Source organism: Phoenix dactylifera, chromosome 7 (genome assembly GCF_009389715.1).
Source record: "Phoenix dactylifera cultivar Barhee BC4 chromosome 7, palm_55x_up_171113_PBpolish2nd_filt_p, whole genome shotgun sequence".
NCBI classification, from domain to species: Eukaryota; Viridiplantae; Streptophyta; class Magnoliopsida; order Arecales; family Arecaceae; genus Phoenix; species Phoenix dactylifera.
Genome location: NC_052398.1, coordinates 10,726,477 through 10,746,239, shown reverse-complemented (window position 1 = coordinate 10,746,239; position 19,763 = coordinate 10,726,477). Strand labels below are relative to the sequence as shown.

At 34.2% G+C, this 19,763-nt stretch overlaps 1 protein-coding gene across 2 annotated transcripts; it reads right to left on the bottom strand.

Annotated features, from left to right (window-relative positions):
• Positions 1 to 1,406: 1,406 nt before the first annotated feature.
• LOC103722820 (aquaporin NIP6-1-like) lies at positions 1,407 to 4,071 on the bottom strand. Of its 2 annotated transcripts, none has more exons than XM_026799860.2 (5): positions 3,770 to 4,071; positions 2,904 to 3,128; positions 2,690 to 2,800; positions 2,478 to 2,539; positions 1,407 to 2,154 (listed from the first exon to the last, which is right to left on the bottom strand). In XM_026799860.2, the coding sequence occupies exons 1-5, from the start codon at positions 3,962 to 3,964 to the stop codon at positions 1,962 to 1,964; spliced, it is 786 nt and encodes a 261-aa protein (XP_026655661.1). In that variant the 5' UTR covers positions 3,965 to 4,071; the 3' UTR covers positions 1,407 to 1,961. The 2 variants fall into 2 exon arrangements, with proteins under 2 accessions (XP_026655661.1, XP_008811734.1); XM_008813512.3 differs by having other exon boundaries at positions 1,460 to 2,154; positions 2,606 to 2,800.
• Positions 4,072 to 19,763: the final 15,692 nt, after the last annotated feature.

The following is a 19,763-nucleotide window of genomic DNA, read 5'->3' as shown; positions in this document are numbered from 1 at the left end:
TGACCGGCCCAGTATTTGCGGAGGCTGAATTCTTGGTAAATGGCGTCCTAAATGCAGCTTGTGTTACTTCTATCCACCTCCAGAATTTCTCCGAGGTGCTTTTATTGAGTGCAGAATGCACTCCTTCGGCCAAAACCAGACCAAACCTTCGAAAACTGCTATCTGGTCGAAAGTATTTGTAGTCCAAAGATTTTATTTTGCTAGGCTTGGAACATTGACATAAAACCAAGCAACCAACTATTTGAGGTGGTACTTAAAATTATGCCATAAGTTTGGTGCTTACATATCGATACCATGTCATCTGATTGGCTTGGGTGATTGGTTCTATACAATAAATACGGTGCTTACATTTGATTCCACGACATCTGCTTGGCTCGGGCTTGACTACTGAGCTAACAAAAACTAAGGGTCACATTTGAACCCCTGGCCTCATCCAATCTAGTGATATCCAGGCCCATCCAAACAACTATATCTGCTGGATTGGTTGGGCGATGCCCTGGCCTGATCCACCCAGTTTATGCCATACATAAACTATCAAATTCTATGCCTAGTCTAATAAGGCCCATTTGAGAGGCCAATGTATAGTAGCCTTACACCGGGATATATAACTATAGCTTGTTAATTTTGTTTGGTAAGAAATGTCTTCCAACTACCATGAGGGATCAAGATAAGCCTCCGGCGATGAGCGTCGGCAATAGAAGCAACCAGAATTGGAAGAAAACATGATCAATTTCCGAAAATAGGAGAAGTAGAGCATCTTCTTTTTGCCGAAAATCCGGCGATCACCGGCCGACATCAAGGCTCCAAAGATTCAGAGAGAGAGAGAGAGAGAGAGTGGCTTGAGGGGACCGGGTCTTTACATGATTTTCGGCTATGATTGGCCACGGCAACAACATTGATACGATTGACGGCTGCAGAAAAAATCGAAGAGAAATCCGGCGACAGTTGGGTTCTCTCATAAAGTGGAAGAGGGATTAAGGAGGAGAGCTCTAAATAGAGCTCGGCCGTGACTGAAGTCTGACTCGGGGTTGGATTCCGTCCGACTAACTTGGGGAGGAAGAAGACTCCCATTAGAAGTCTTCTTTTCTCCGGGCACGAATGCGGCACGTGCCAATTTATTTATTTATTTTTTGGGGCTAAAGTGATTGGGTCGGTCAAGTTAACTGGGCCCAATTTGCTGGGTTTTACACCAACGATACATCACAGCGGTTCTTCTGTCGTTGTCATATGAGTGGTTCACATTTACCTTCGTAAAGCACCAGCAAGAGATTCGAAATGGTCGATCTAAAGAAATTTAAGGTGTCAGTGAGTCATATTTAGGAAACATAACATTTGGAGAGAACTTATATGAAGCCTTAGCCTCTTAGCCATACTCCAACAAATATTGACACATCATTCAGAATATTAAAAAAAAGACGTTATAACTAAGAAAAGGGCGTCATTGCTAACAAATATACCAGGCATCCATTACTACGACAGACACTTTCTATATAATCAAAGCCTTCGTTTGAACCCACCGAGAACAAAGGAGAACAGTACTAAAGAATATGGAAACTAGTGCTTCAAGCTTAAGGGATGCCCACTCCGTCTCAACCCAAGCCGCACTCACAACCTTTTCTAACAATTTATTTACAGATCAAAGCAAAAAGTACGTAGCTTCCACTCCCAAACCAAAGCATATACCAGCATTCTTATCTTCTCTCAGGAAATTTCTTGTTGTGCTTATACTGCATGGGACCCTCTAATGCGTGAACCTTTTTAATTACTTTTTTGCTTTTCATAAACTACGTACAGATGTATGGACCTTAAAGTCCCCACGCAACCACCATGCTGCATCAAGCACGATTACTTTGATACAAACGTGAGGGCATATACAGTTAACTAAGATGCAGTTTATCTGACAAAGCCGGTGTCATCTTCTTTTTGGACAAGAACAATCAATTATGCGGGGTCGTCAGTCGTCACCTTCTGAAGCTAATTTGCGCTGTTGGGGTGCCGTCGTCCTTTGGGAGCTTGACAGCAGAGTAGGCACCGGCCCCAGTAAGGGCCCCAAGGATAGGTGCCGTGAAGTACACCCATATGGCTTTGTAGTTGTTTGCCGCTACCGCCGGGCCCAGTGTCCTCGCCGGGTTCATGGATGCCCCGCTAATCCTCCTGAAATTTTTGTGAACACTCCACCATTTAGCACAGCTGAAAGAGAGAGTTTTGAGAGAGTGTGTGTTGGAAAAGATTGTTTCTAAATCTAGTTTTTTGTCTCTATATATTTTTTTTCAAATTCTATAGCAACAATTTTTATTTCACAAAAAGAAAAGAAAAGGTCTATGGTTGCATGGATTTTTTCTTTCTTTGACAGTACTGCATATTTCACCGGGAAAGATTAACATATAAGCATATATGTGGGTCGAATAAGTTTCCAGGACTTGATTTCTTTTTTATTTAATCATGAAACATGAAGCTGACATGGTCATCATACGAACCCGGCGATGAGGCTGTTCATTATGACAGTCGCTCCTACCGCGATCCCCGCAAGCTCCCCCACCTGAAAGAGGATTGCAAGAATTACACTATCCTTTCATGGGCACAGGGAAGAAGAAGAACTACTCACTGCTCTAGTATCAGTGGCAACTGCTGTGGTAACAAACATGAGATTGAATCCTATAATAAACTCCATTACAAACGCTGCACCCACACTACCACTCGGCATCGTCACGCCTTCTCCCAGAATCGGATAAAATATGGCCTTTAGCGTAAATGCTGCACAGAGAGATGCAGACAATTGTGCCGCAATATACACCAACACCTTCCACATAAATAACCAAATATAAGCTTTGTGGCATCTAGAAGATGGTAAAGTTTCTTGCGACAAGATCCTAGAAGCTCATCAATGGATGGTGGTTAATTACCTGCTCCCAAGAGAAGTGTTTGAAGGTGGCAAAGGCAATGGTGACAGATGGATTGAGATGAGCTCCGGAGATGTGGCCGGTTGAGAGTATGACAATCATGGCGGCGAGGCCGGAAGCGGCCGCTATGCCGAAGAGGGTGACGGCGCCGCCTGATTGGTGTTCGATGATTGCGGCGGCCGTGCTGGCGAACACCAGTATGAAAGTGCCGATGAACTCAGCCCCCACCTGCCCACAGACCACAAAGTTTCTGGTTAATGCTCACTTGTGTTTCATTTCATACTATCACAATATAAAAACTCGATCGGAACCTTCAGCACATAAATCTTTAGAACTGCGAGCTTCTGATGAATGTCCAGATTTTAAATATCTTTTCTGATAGCAATTCAACATCTGTATTATCCAAACCATCATCATGGACATAACTTCTTGGTGTGGTTGCTATCATATCATCTCCATATCCAACGAAAGGAAGCAGCTGTAGATAGGATGAAGGAAGCGTTCTCGGTTCTTCCTTGAAAAAAAAAAATATAGTATGAAAAAAAAATCGTGTGCGCACACTGGGTCAACATCCTCGGCATTAATTTCTTGTTACACGTAATCAATTGACTCGATGCAAGTGATTCACTTGATCACTTGGCTGATGGAGAGAATAGAAAACAACTATTGAGAAGTCTTGATTTGATGAAATTTTAGCAAGAACGCAGATATGACTGAGCCGGCCGGCCAAAAGTTTATAAGTAATCTAGTGGAAACGGAGACGGAAACGTCGTCTGATTTTTTTATTTCCCTCCTTGACTGGTAGTTACAAGGAATGGAATTGGACGCAGTACAGAATAGCAAAAGGGAAACTCGATCGGGAAACTCACTTTTCTTACAAGGGAAAGGGTTGGCAGGGTGCTCGGGCCATCGTCATCGATGGTCCAAGGCTTAACTGGGAAGCAACTGCGGTGGCTGAAGAGCGAAGGCCGCCCATCGGTGGCCCGGCCAGCCTTGTGCCCGCCAAAGAGTGGGGATCCGGGGTTGGCCGGCGCGGAGAGTTCGTCGTCGCCGATGTCCGCCATCGGAGAATACAAGGGGTGGGGGGGAAGGACCGAAGGAGGGTGGAGGCTGTCCCTTGAGGAAGTATGCTTTAACCTTCTCTTTTCTTCTTCTCGGTCCCCACTGCTTCTATGTGGGCTCGGTACCACGTTATTGACATAAAGGAGTTTAGGTTGTGTTGCTCTCGGGCATTGGTTTTAGCTAACATGCTCCACGCCAGACAACATTGGTGTTTTAGGATTTTCTTTTTCTTTTTTTTTCTTGAAACGGATGCACCTAATAAAACTAAAAAATAATAAGTCTTAAAGCACTATAAGCAGTTCTCCTCTCTGCTCTATAGGGTACCGCCATCCAATTTATAGCCCTATTAGCCTCTCTGAACACATATTTAGTCTGAAAGGCTACATTATCCCTCGTCATAGCCCAAATATTTCGAAGCAGAGGTGTCCCAATTAAGCATATTTTTAGAATTTTAAATAACGACCAATATTATAATCACTTTGAAGGCTTTCTGTTATGTTACGTTTATATATTCATGATATATTTTAAAAGAATAATACTTATTTTCTAATTATTATTTTGTTATAACAGCAATTATTTACCACTTTCATTATTTCTAACATAAAGATAACTAATCATATTACTCCGCTGGATGAAAAAAATTATTTTTAACAGACTAATAATTGCACTTTCAAATAACATTGCTATTTCACTGATTATCTGTCATTTTTCATTACTAGTTATAGCACATGTGTGTTCATGCATGTGAAATTAATAAATAATAATGTTTTTTTATATGAAGTAGCATGAAAAGAAAATTTCAATGAAGTGAATGCCATTATGGCATTAATCATAGTTTTTAGAATTTTATAGTACATCAAGTATCACAACTTCATTGCAAACTTCAACTCCAGGGGTTATATATACCACCATAGTAACTAATTAACTAATACAATAAAGTGATGCTATTTTGGTGAAATAAAACATAAATAATTATTTAGAAATCCTACAAAAAAATAAAACTTGAATCTAAGCAAATTGGGACATATGGTAATTCTATGGTTTATCTCCCCCTACCAAAGATGTTGTTTGATTCATATGAAGTTATTATAGTCTTATAATGCTTGATAGTAGCGATTGGTAATAAAAGATCTATATTTTATTGGAAATTAGTTTCATGTTAGAGATCTCACATATCATTTACAGACAAAAATACTTCAATCATCTGAAAAAAAAATGTTTATTCTAGAAACAAAGAAAATATTACACCAGGTTTGTTTCCATTATAAATCAATTGATAACAATGAAAACCATACGGATGCCTATTACAACATGAAATAAACCAAGATATTAAATTATGTTGTTCCACTTTGAAAAGGAGGTCTACTTTTAATAGGTTTGCTACCATTCATATGATTCATATGATCGTGCGACCTAAATACTATGACATGGAGACAATGGATGACTTCAAATTTGATATCCTATAAATTAAGCTGGAAATATATTCTCAATTTCTTCAAGCTATCCTTAACAAGTATCCCTAACTCCACCTTCGTAGAATGCTTCTTGCTAGGATATGCAAATGTTTAGATATTGTGTTTTAGTAGCTTATGCTTGGGGCTTCCAACTCTGAAGCTTAAACATTATACAGTTCATGAGAGAGAATTATTCCAATGAAATATCCTATGCTGTCTTCAACCAAGTTCAAAAATTCATTTGCTGAACAAAACACATCAAAATATTCTATCAGCTAAGAGTCTAATAAGTTATAAAAACCACACTTATATTGTGCTTAAAAGGCAATTCATAAGATTTACATTGAATAATTGCGATTATGTATGTCAACGATATAAATTCAACCTATTCAAACCAAGATTTGCCATTCGGTACTATACTCTATACCGGTGCCACATTAGCATAGTATCGATACGGTACAATACTTAATTTTTTGGATGTATTGAATATTGGTACGCCAGCCGTACTTCCAGATATTGGTACTGAACCGATATGATACGGTATGCCTTGTACCATCCGATTTGAACCGGTACAGCATACCATGATTCAAACAAACTCGAGAGTTTTAATTAATATCAAAAACAAAAATTAAAATTTAGAATTGGATAGAAGTATTATGAGAATAATAGAAAAAATTTGCATGGATGTTCACATATTTAAGTAATTTTTAAACTAAAATTTATGGTTTAAAGTCAAATTAAATCAGGAAAATAGCTATTTTTAACCATAATCAAAAATTATGTTTCTCGAGAGGTCCATTATTTGGAGAGATCAGAACAATCTATATTCATGTTCAAATACGCGATGAATTGATGATTGAGATATAGAAGTTCCCAAACTCTAATATAAGGATAATATTGGAGAGAAAGAGAATCAAAAGTGTTCAGAAAAATAAACATATTATAAAAAAAAACTCATCCCAATATTACCGCACGCTCCCCGCTAGCCACCACCACGGGAAGGCGGGAAGCTGACCATGGTATCAATAACTAGCAGACAAAAGAGTCCAACTTTTTACAAAGACAAGCACTTTCATTTTTGATGGAATAAAGACAAGTACTTACTACCGAGTAAATAAACCAAGCTTCCTCTCCCTCCAACATTTGAATCGACCCGAGCAGCTGCCGACCAAACTTTGTCCCATAATATCTCAACGTGCTTTTCCCTTCCCATATTCAAATTCTAATCCAATGCTTGAACAATTTGAAACCATTAAAAAAAATCATTATAGTTCAACGCCTTAAAACAAAAATTATTCTAATTAGAATCTATTATTCAACTATAAATATCATAATATAATTAAAACTTTTTATATTTGAACTCGGTCTATTTAATAAACGGATTAATTCTCTTACAATCCAAACTCATTTATATCAAATCCAAACTTACTTAAAAACAAGTTGTGAATTGATGGGTCCTATCATAAATTGCTACCCCTATTCTTGAGGGCGGCTCTTTGACAGCTATTAGGTGGCTATCTGCTCACCGTTTACAAAGCTCAATCCCTGTGTCTTGATACAAGATTGGTGGCAAATGGGGGCTACTTTACTTTTTTACGAGGTAACACATGCCTGCAGAGAAACTAATATTATTGTAGATTATATGATGATATATGTGGCTAATAATATCAGAACTACATTTAGAACTTTTATATCTTATGCTCCTCAATTTTTTGAATATTTTATTTTTTGATCTTCATGAATGTTTTATACAATATATATATATATATATATATATATTCGACTTACCCAAAAGAAATCTTATTCAAATTTTTGAATAACAATGTTGATCCATTAATAAAAATTCACCAGTCTCAAAATTTAGGCACTGATCATTTAACGTTCAAGATTATTATACTAACATGCACAATAAAAGTAATAAGAGAAAAAATATGAGAAAAACAATAAAAATAATAATTCATACAAAAGCATTACAAGAGTACTATAATTTCTATAGAAAAATAATCACAGGAGCACCAAAAGTATTCCCCACGATTACCACAAACTATCAGCTAACAACCATAGCCTTCTATAAATGGCAAACAGAACAGTCCAACTCTAGTTTAGGAGAGGTACCTACACCAACCTTGTATTTGTTTTTGACAAAACTTTCCCTCCAGTATTTTGAATCCTTTTTTTGGGGGGGGATAAATTCGAATCCCGTTCTCTCTCGGGCTCAAAACACTTCGCTGCCGTGCCGACCAAACTTTGTCTCGTTACAGGATTCATGACAGTTTCTCCTTCTATATGTGCTCAAAATCTAACCCAAGAAATCTAACTAAATTCTAATATAATCAGATGATCTCCAACGTAAGGCTAGCTAGATCTAGAGGTAAAAACGGAATGGATGCATGCATCCAGTTTGTTCCATGTTTGAGCAGTTGAGTGTTAGGCCAGGGTGGAATGGGTTGGCCACGACAAGAAATAAATGTTAGAATGCGACGACTTATATATGAAAGAAAAAACCAGGCAAAGATGTGAAGTTTTACCATAAATAAAGTGGTTATGTCAAGAGCCATCACCAATTGGCCTGGGTTGTATCTTTCATGTGCGTAAGCGTAAGAATGGTTGATCTTCTTTCACAATATTGACAACTGTAACGCATCATGCATCAAATATAAAGTACTCCGAACCCTATTGATCTATCTGTATAGATCTCGAAGCAATCATTGTATGATCCAATGATGGATATTAAAGAAAGCGAATCTATCGGTTTAACATGATCCATGAATTTCGCGATGATGGAGATTTTATCATAAGGGGAAAGTACTTGTCCTACTTTTTTTTGGCTCATTTGGTTCGCGGGAAAAGAAGGAGGAAAAGTATGGTCAACGGAAAAGTAATGAGATGCCTCTTGTTTGGTTGGAGTTTTCAAAGGAGAGAGATGGGAAAGTTGCATTTCAATGGGAATATGATTCTAATATTTCATGGGAAAGTTTTTTCCACGAAAAACATAGGAAAGTTACTTTCCTATAAGACGAGAATCACTCTATTTTTATTTTTTTTTCCAAAAAGGCCCTTCAGCATTAAAGAAGCATTAAAGAGGCATTAAAGACCTAATTTTTATTAAGGGTATAATAGAAATTATACATAACTTTTCCAGGAAAGTGAATAGTCAACCAAACATAAGCACTTTGGAAATTTGTCACTTTTCCATTGTCAGCCAAACATGTCAAAAGTACTTTCCTATGCATTCTCTTCCTAGCAATCTGCTTCTCAGGAATCATATTCCTATGAGGAAAAATACTTCCCACGAACCAAACGAGCCCTTTGTGTGTTTAAGAAGTGGATAGGAATTAAAAAGTAATTGAATGGATTAGCTTTTTACTCTCTCAAGATATATATCTAATCTATCAAAATGGTCGAACAAAATTGTATTTTTGACTGCTCACTGATCTCATTGGATGCTATAAAACTATTTCTCCCTCAGTTTTTGGTTTGCTTGCTAAGATATCCTCCCGCTTTGGAGGATATATCCTTCACTCATTCTATATCCAAAAGGTTCCTTCGTGAGAAAGAAAACATACGTAAAGAGTCCACGTCAGGGGTCCCAAGGAAACATTTTAAAATTGCGTCCAAGTTGTGCAAGGAAACTTGTCTCAGCTGAAAGCACTTCTTATCTCCTGGGTCCATCACTTGCGTCGACGTGCCATTGTCTTGAACCTCGCTTCTAAATCCCTCCGTTCCAAGTTCTCTCGTCTCAGAATAATAAAAACTTATTTGGTTTGTAGGAAAAAAAAGTTTTGTTACATAATAATAATAAATAATAAATTTTTATAAAAATAAAAATTTTATATATTATGAAAAAAAATTATATGGAACATAAAAAATTAATTTTTACCGGCTGAAAATTAGAATTTTTTCCAAACATACTTTTAAGTTTTTAGATAAAATATATTTTTTATTGAGGATATAGCATATATTTTATGTATTTTTTTTTGAAAAAGTAGACGCTCAATCAAATCAAATGCAGGCCATTTTAAAATATGCTATTTTTATATGGTCAACTAAATATATAAAATTATTTTTTCAAACATTATATATTTAGATAACAGATTTTTTAAAAAAAATTATTTTATTTTATTTTTTCTTGGGAATCAAACGAGGCTCCGAGAATGGTCAAGAAGGCAGTAAAGAGTCTCCCTCGTGCCTTAGAGGATGCTTCTCTGATCGCCTGGCTTCTTCAAAACAAGATAAATCCAAAAAGCCTAGCCAATATATTGAGAGGGGACCTTTGGACTGCAAGATTTTTTATTTTTATTTTTATTTTATCGAAAGGGATTGGACTGCAAGAATTCAATAAAAACATGTTGTCACAATTGATCTAACGGGTCGAGGACGTTACTTCAAGCTGACTAAACTGATGGTTTAGCTAGTAGTCACCAATTCCAATGATGGGTAATAACTTCAGCATTTTTTTTTTTTTGATCCCCTGCTTTTTGTGGTTTTAGAGCAGTCTGGTTAGAAATTGTAAAAGATTTCTGAAAAGCCATGGTGATGAGCAGCCCAAATATTCGTTGTTTTCTTTTTCCTTGTTCTTCCTTATTTTTCCCCCCTTCAAACAAACCCTAACCATAAAATCAGTGCAAGAAATTAGGATTTTGGCTTCTCTGGAAAAAAAAAGGCTTCTTGATTATGGCTATAGGCTATGAGTAGCTCTAATCACAAAAATTAAGATGGAGACATTTGGTCGTTTTAGGCCTCCATTTTCTTATACAATTCAAACCAAGAAGAAGTTAACATCAACATACGTATGATCAATATTTCATAGAACCCCTGCTACAGACTCCAGGCTAACTAAAATAATTGTATAGTACTGAATTATCTGCTAAATGGTTTTTGATTTACCTGGTACCATAATTATTAATTTAATGAAATTAAAATTTGATCGAAGACTTATTGGGAAAAAACAGAGAAAAGTAAAACTTAATTAGGCTTCATTAGCCTCCTATTCTGGTATCAATTTAGATGTGGCTGAGTGAAAATTTCAAATATAAACGATTAAACAAATGCGTTCCATTGTCATTCTATATGACTTAACGACGACGTATACCGAAATAATCTATTATTGCAGATAAGAATCCTATGTGAAAGATGGTTGGATGAAACTGCTACCCAAATTGCCATTGGACAAGCTCAAAATAATTGCTCATGTCTTTTTTGCTTGCATCAAACTTCTTTTGTCCATGTTCATTTAATATCTGCATTTAAATCAATCTTGGGTATAAATTAGCTTTTGTGGTTGCTATCATACCATCCACATCCATCGAAAGCAACTATAGATATGACATCTAGAATGCATTCGTTTCTTCCAAAATAATAATAAAAAAAAACTAGTATGCGTTCACCCGGTCAACATCCTCAAACATTAATTTTCATTTCACCTGATAAATTAATTAATCACAAAACATGATTCAGCATTTGATTTTTCTTCATTAATACAAAATGAGTCATCTTCAACAATGAAGTGTGAATCCTATCTACTTGGAAGGATATGTGATGCAAGTGATGACACGAATTCTACGTCTGATGGATAGAAGAGTTGAGAAATCTTGATTTGAGGAAATTTTAACAATATATGATTGGGCTGCCAGTAGAAAATTTTTGGACAATTTAGTGGAAACAGTTAGCTGGACAGTGATATGAGGAGTGATGTCCGATTTTTTTTTCCTCTAGTTTTTATTTTCTTCAAGGTTTAGTAATTACAAGAAAGGAAGGAGGGAGGAGGCAGTGCTTTGGAGGTATGCTTTGTATTTATATACATGTGCTGCTTGGATTGTGGGTTCTCTCTCTCTTTGGAAAGGGTTGGTTAATGATGAGGTCAAGAAAGATCGGCTTCCGGCCGTCTCTTCCCAATGAACGGTTTTGCCCCGCAAAAAATGCCTGTGAAGATAAAGTGGTAGCCCCCCTCTACTTAAGGAACAAACCTCTCCACTATTTAGTCAATATGGGACTAAATCCAGGCCCTTTTATTCCCACAACAGTTAATATATATTTATTTATTTTTTTTTTATTGAAAAGAAAGGGAGAATCCTCTTATATTTTATTAAAATAAAAAGAGTACAAAAAAAGGAAAGAGAAAAAACAGAAAAAAATTTCCTACATCCATCCAACATAGTAAAAGAAATTCAAAGGTTGAAAAATGAATTCTTGTTAATTTTTCAAGGTTGAAAATAACGTCCCCTCCAACAAGCAGCTTTAAACGCCTTTCATTACGTTTAAATGACTAAGGTTGCATCTGGTGGTACAGGTGGAACGGACAAATGATGCTAGCTGTTTTCTTGAACCCGTTGTGGATGTTAAGTCAGTTTTTTTTTTTTTAATATAACGACGCCTCGCACTGACCTTATATGTGTACAGCTAAAGATAGATACAATTCATGTTCAGAATGTGCCTTGCATAAGTGAGACCTTCTTAGATAGCTCTCAACTCTGCTCCAATGATAGTCGTGTCGAAGATGCATTGTCCCTTGGTTGTGACTAGTCTACACAGCCCTTTTCTATCTTTACCATTGGACACACTGTCGTCAAAATTCATTTTAAGATAACCCAAGTCAGATCCAGTTTGTTCTCTATTAGAGTGGCTGATACAAGAATTGCTTGGCAAGAGCAATAAACCACATACCAAGAACTGACCAAAGCCATAAATGTGACGTTTTACTGAAAGTGAAACCCACCAGAACTAAAATCTAGAAAAATATATATGATTCTTTAAATTCTAAGTTGACACATCTTGAGAGCTTGAGATGTAGCATTAGCTACAGGGAGATGGTCACAATTTTTCCCTTGGCCAAAAAACTGTTCTTTTGAATTAATGAAAGTAGTTCTTTTAATTCTAAGCTGTTATTTCTCTTTCTAAGAGAGAGCCAAACTTATTATTTTGACTTCTATTTTCTTTCAAATTGATTTATTTTTTCTTCCAAATTTTTTCTTCTGCTGTTATTTTCTTCTTGTAATTGTCTGCAACTATTTTTATTTGATTCATTTGGTATTTGTTTTAGAACTTGGACCAGCACAGTCGATCAGTGGGTCATCTCAGGCTGTTGTGATACGATCGATGCCAAATCTGTTGAGGTTTTGGGCTCACATTTCTCTAGCATAATGAAACATTTTTATCTGGAACGAGTATAAGTTCCATCATCAAATATCACCTGATGTTCTATCGATCTTCTCAACAAATTTTGCTTGGCCGGGCCTCTTGCTATATAATGTACTTTGTTGCTTGACCTAAGCTAAGCCAGTTGTACAACTATCACATGGTAAGAGTTAGGCTGTGATCATATTAAATGTTTTGAGGAAGGCACACAAGTACTTTTCAAAATAATATACATAAAATCTTAGTGAATTCAAACTAATATTTCTCAAGATATCAACTGATACGATATGAATATGCCAATTGATATTCTTCATTAATTTTTCACTTTTTTATAAAAAAATAAATTAATAAATACTGAAATCGATGTCTTGACAATGTTTCTTTCCAAAATTTCCTCACCTTTCATCCTTTGATTTTATTGAGAGCAATGGGTAGATGAACGCATGCAAGAGGAGGACAGCAGTGATGGATGCGAATTGATAACATAAGAAAGGAGTAGTTACACGTAACCAGGCCAAGTAAACATATAAAATAGTTGAAGTAACTTAATGATGTGGTGATAACTAGTTAAATCTTGGCCATAAAAGTAGCGAACTATATTCAGAAGGAAAGGAGAAGACCGATGATATTTTGGATGGAAGTTCTAAGAAAGCTTTTGAAAAGCCGTGGTGATGAGTAGCTCAAAATCTAATCATAAAATCATAGCAAAAATGGTTGATCCAAGGCTTGTTGATTCTGACTATAGCCATGAGGTTAGATGAGTAACTCTAATTATAAGAAGATGACCGTTGGGCCAAGGTCAATATTGCAGGATATCTCTTCCACAGACTTGAGGCTAAGTAAAACTGTTACAGATTTATTGCTGAATTTATGGTAAATGACTTTGGGTTACCCGTTATTATAATTATTTAACAAAATTAAAATCTTGATTGAAATATAACATGCACAAACCAGAAAAAGAGTTTGGCTACAAGCAAATCAGGTTAAGTGAAATTTCAGTAAATCTATACACAAACCATTAAGCAAATGAATCTGATCGATGTTTATCGTACCTTAGAGAGTGCACAAAAAACAAACTATTGTTACAAATGAGTCCGATTCACCCTTCGTGTCTTCTTTGTTCACATTTATTACAATTTTCACTTTCATTATCATCCAAAACATTTCATTCCATAGAGACGCTGTTTAATTTGGATCAAAGTAAAGTTTAAACTGGCATAACCTTTGGTCGAACCCAGGACCTGCAATCCATTTTCCTTGGAGCATAGTTGCAGATGTGTGTTCTTTGGTACCCTCATCATGCATGCCTCTTCCCAAGCTCAAGTGAGGATGAATCAGAAAATTTTAAAAGAGAAAGGTGTTCAATATATAGAATGTGAGAATGACCTGTCGCAAAATAGAAGTCAGCAGAACTTTTAAACCATCTAACAATTTTTCACATGTAGCAAAACAGACAAAGTCATAATCTACATTGTGGATTAGGATGTCATCTTTTGTATTCATAAAGCATTGTAATCAGAATTCTCGAGTCTACAGAAATACCATTATTTACGACAGCATTAGCTAATGAGTAATAGAGCTTTTATAAAAAGTTGTTTGCTATTTGGTAGCTATATTTCTGAAATGCTATGATACTTTAACATATATTTGGTAAGCAAACTGAGAAAGTACGTTTTGATATAACATAATGATCCTAAAGGACATTGCATAGTATTATACAGAGAATAATAAAATATAATATAAATTAATACATAAATATATAATGTAGTATAATATTACTAATGATGTAATATAATATTATTATAATATAGTAATATAATATTGTATACTATAGCATAATAATTTAATATTATATTAAATTATTTAACATAACATATAAATGTATTATGATATAATGTAATATAATATTATATTTATAGCATAATGCAATAACAAAGGTATAAAATATTATAATTGTTAGCATAAATTAATTTTTCATAATATTAAATTATTTAACATAATATATTAATGTAATATGATATAATGTAATATAATATTATATTTATAGTATAATACAATAATAAAAGTATAAAATATTATAATTATTAGTGCAAATTAATTTTTCACCCTTCTACAAATTTTCAGAATTATAAAGGAACATTTTGTGTAATTGTTATATTTTATCACAGGTATTTTGGTCCAAAAAATAGCTTTCTGACGAGGCGTAAAAGTGCTTTTTCGAAAAGCTTCAAAATGGAGCTTCTCTTAAAAAACTATTTTTAGCTTTCTGGAAAAGCTAAAACAGCTTTCCAAAATTTTTACCAAATGCCCCTATTTCATCTAAAAATACTTTTAGAGGGTCAGAAAGTGTTTTTTGGCCCTCTAAAAACACTTTTAGATGAAATAGGAGTGTTTGATAAAAATTTTGGAAAGTTGTTTTAGCTTTCTCAGAAAGCTAAAAAGAGCTTTTTAAGAGAAGCTCCATTTTGGAGCTTTTCGGAAAAGCACTTTTAATCTCGGTCGGAAAGCTATTTTTTTAACCTGGGGAGCCAAAAATTTCTTTTGTCTATGGCGATTTTGACACGGGTGCTTAAGGAAAATCATTTTCAACCGGGAGAGCCAAAAAGGAATTCTTTCTATGACAATTTATTTTTGGTTTATGCCTAAGCAAAGGCAAATTTTAGAATGCCTAAATATGTCTTTTTCTTTTTTTCTCATGTTTAGGACTCTTATGGAATGCTAATATATGATGTTTTTCTTTCTTATAGGATGCCTGCTTAGGGAATGCCTATTTATGGCATTTTGTCTTTCTTCCTAAGTTTATGATTATTTGTAATTGCTTAAAAAGCATTTCAAATGTGCCTATATAAAGGCATACCCTATATTTTATTTTTTAGAGTGAATTTAATTCGAGTTTGAGTGAATTAAGGAATTTAAGCCTTTGGCTTGCTCTTTTGGGTATTCTATATTTCTAAATTTTTTCTGTGTGGTGAGCGTGTTCTTGCTCTGTATTTCAGAAAGATTTTTTGTGAGTGATGATCACTAGAGCTCTGTATCCCTATGGTAGACTCCTTTGGGTGGTGAGTTTTTTTTCAATCAAACTCTGTATCACTTGGGTAAATTTCTTTGGTGGTGAGTTTTTATCTATCCATTGTTCTTGTTTTTGGAGATTTTGGATTTACCACTATTATCAAATTTCTAGTTGATGTTGGAGTGTCCATTGTTGTCTTCCCCTCTATTTTTTCCGGCATCAAATTTGGTATCAGAGCATCCCAAGTTGTCATGGCTACTCAAGGTCGTGGCCGAAGAGGGCAAGAAGTTGAAGGACCAAACCATGAGCAGGATCTTCATGATGCTGCGAATGAAGAACTGTGGAGAGAAGTGTAGTGGCTCTAACAAAATTTGGCGCATCTTCAGACTTTGAGACATAATATCCCAAATCATGAATCAAAGGAAGAAGATTCACATGATGAGGAAGAGGAGACCAATCCTTTTCATCGTGATCATAGCGCAACATCGAATTGTTTCGAAAAGAGTTGCGAGTTTCAACGAGAGTTTGACATCAAAGTTGATATTTCTGATTTTGAAGGAAGGGCGCATCCTAATGAGTTAATTGATTGGTTACATACGGTGGAGCACATCTTTGAAAACAAAGACGTACCAGAAGATCGCAAGGTAAAAATTGTAGCCATCAAGTTGAAGAAACACGCCTCTATCTGATGGGAGTATCTTAAGAAGCAGAGGGCACGTGAAGGAAAAAGGCGAATTGTGACATGGAAAAAGATGAGAAAGGTGCTGAGACAGAAATTTCTTCCAGATAATTACAAGCAAGATGCTTTTCTCAAATTTTATAATTTTAAGCAAAAGAAATTATCTATGGAAGATTATACTGCTGAGTTTGAGTATCTCATGTTGTGGTGTGATATTGAGGAGCTTGAGGAGCAAACCGTGGCCCATTATTTTGGCAGGTCACGTAGTGAAATTTGTGATGTGGTACAATTACAACCTTATGGAACTTTTAACGATGTGTACAAGCTTCCAGCTAAGGTTGAGACGCAATTAAAAGAGCATCGTAAGGGAGTTTTTCTCTCTACAAGTCGTGACACTCATTTTAATCAGGGGACCGCTGGACCTTCTAAGGCTAATTCCACCCAGGCGTCCTTGTCAAAAATTTCTTCTAAAGCAAAAAATCCAGCAGCTGGTTCTAGTCGTTCCCTACCTCTTATCGGTCGTCGATGCTTCAAATGCCAAGGTATAGGCCATATTGCATCTAAAATTATTTTTCTTATGGAGGAAGATGAAGATGAAGTTAGTCCAGACTCGAGGACGAGTCTTTTGCAACCAGGAGAGCATGACACAGGTGCGCAAGGAGAGTCCTTTTCAACCAGGGGAGGCAAACAAGAATTTTATCTATGGCGATTTTGACACGGGTGCTTAAGGAGAGTTCTTTTAAACCGGAAGAGCCAAAAATGAATTCTCTCTATGACAATTTATTTTTGGTTTATGCCTAAGCAACGACAAATTTTAGAACGCCTAAATATGTTTTTTTCTTTTTCCTCATGTTTAGGACTCTTGTGGAATGCCAATATATGATGTTTTTCTTTCTTATGGGATGTCTACTTAGGTAACGCCTATTTATAGCATTTTGCCTTTCTTCGTAAGTTTAGGATTATTTATAATTGCTTAAAAAGCATTCCAAACGTGGCTATATAAAGACATGCCCTATGTTTTGTTTTTTAAGTGAATTTAATTTGAGTTTGAATGAATTAAGGAATTAAGCCTTTGGCTTTCTCTTTTGGATTTTTTGTATCTCTAATCTTTTCTTTGGGTGGTGAGCGTGCTCCTACTCTGTATCTCAGGAAGATTGTGAGTGGTGATCACTAGAACTTTGTATCTCTAGAGTGAATTCTTTTGAGTGGTGAATTTTCTCTTTCCATCAAACTCTGTATCCTTTAGGTGGATTTCTTTGGATGGTGTGTTTTTATCTATCCATTGTTCTTGCTATTGAGAATTTTGGGTTTACCACTATTATCAAATTTCTAGTTGGTGTTGGAGTGTTCGTTATTGTCTTTCTCCTCTATTTTTTTCGGCATCACAAAATGTTCCATTAATAATTGTTTAATCAATTTTATCACCTAGCTTGAAAATTTGTTATATTATGAAAAATTAATTTACGCTAATAATTATAATATTTTATATCTTTATTATTGTATTATACTATAAATATAATATTATTTTACATTATATCATAATACATTGATATATTATATTATATAATTTAATATTATATTAAATTATTATATTATAGTATATATAATATTATATTATTATATTATAATAATATTATATTACATTACAGTAATATTATATTATATCATATATTTATATATTAATATATATTATATTTTATTATGCTCTGTTGTATAATACCATGTAATATCCTTTATGGTCATTTTGTCATACCTAAATTACTTTCTCAGTTTGTTTACCAAACACATATTAAAGTGGCACAATACTTTAGAAATGTAGTTACTAAAGAATAAACAATTTTTTATAAAAGCTCTATTTCAAAAAGCTCTACTTTCAAAAGCTATACTGCCAACAGCTTTTTCAAATGGAGCTCCATTCGGCAGAACTTTTGGAGGGCCAGCAAGTACTTTCTGTCCATTCAAAAGCACTTTTAGATAGAATAGAAGTGTTTGGTAAAAAAATCGAAAAATTATTTTCGCTTTGTAAGAAAGCAAAAACAACTTTTTAGAAGAAACTCTATATTAGAGCTTCTCCGAAAAAGCACTTTTAGGCTCCATCAGGAAGCTGTTTTGAGTTATATTTTTGTTTTCTTTTTTGGATCAAAATACCCATGATAAAATATAATAATTATAGAAAATAATAATATTAATATATAATGATAATAATTATAATATTTTGTCTTTATTATTGTATTATACTATAAATAGAATATTATATTACATTATATTATAATACATTGATATATTATGTTATATAATATCAAAATATGTTATATTATTATGCTATAGTATACAATATTATATACTATATTATAATAATATTATATTACTTGCAGTAATATTTACTATATTATATATTTATGTATTAATACATATATTTTATTATACTCTGTTGTATAATACCATGCAATGTCTTTTATAATCATTTTGTCATACTATTAGTACTTTTTTAGTTTGTTTACCAAACATATATTAAAGTCTCACAGCACTTTAGAAATGTAATTATCAAATAGTAAATAGCTTTTTATAAAAGTTTTACTTCAAAAAACTCTACTTCCGAAAGCTCTACTGCCAACAAATCTGCCAAATGGGGTCTAGGGCCAGAAAGCACTATTTGACCCTCCAAAAAGTACTTTTGGATAAAATAGGGGTGTTTAGTAAAAAAAATTTCGAAAAACTGTTTTAGCTTTGCCAACAATCTAAAATAGCTTCTTGAGAGAAGCTCCAAAATGGAGGTTCTTCGAAAAAGCACTTTTAGCATGCGGTGGAAAGTTGTTTTAATTTATAAATTTTTTTTTGGTCCAAAATACCCATGATAAAATATTATAATTATAAAAAATATCCCTTTATATTTATTAATATATAATAATTATTATTATTATAATAGTTTATACCTTTATTATGGTATTATACTATAAATATAATATAATATTATATTATATCATAATATATTGATATGTTATGTTATATAATATCAAATTATATTATATTATTATGTTATAGTATACAATATTATATTACTAAATTATAATAATATTATATTACAATACAGTAATATTATACTATATTTATGTATTAATATATATTATATTTTATTATGCTCTGTTGTATAATACTATGCAATGTCCTTTATGGTCATTTTGTCATATCAAAAGTATTTTCTCAGTTTGTTTTAACAAATACATATTAAAATTCTACAACACTTTAGAAATGTAGCCATCAAACAGCAAATAGATTTTCATAAAAGCTCTATTTCAGAAAGCTCTACTTCAAAAGGCTCTACTTTCGAAAGCTTTACTGCCAACAGCTCTGCCCTATTTGGCAGAGCTTTTGGTAGATCAGAAAGTACTTTCTGACTCTCCCAAAGTACTTTTAGATAGAATTAAAGTATTTGATAAAAAAATCAGAAAGTTGTTTTAGCTTTGTCACAAAGCTAAAATAGCTTCTTGAAAGAAGCTCCAAAATGGAGCTTCTTCGGAAAAGCA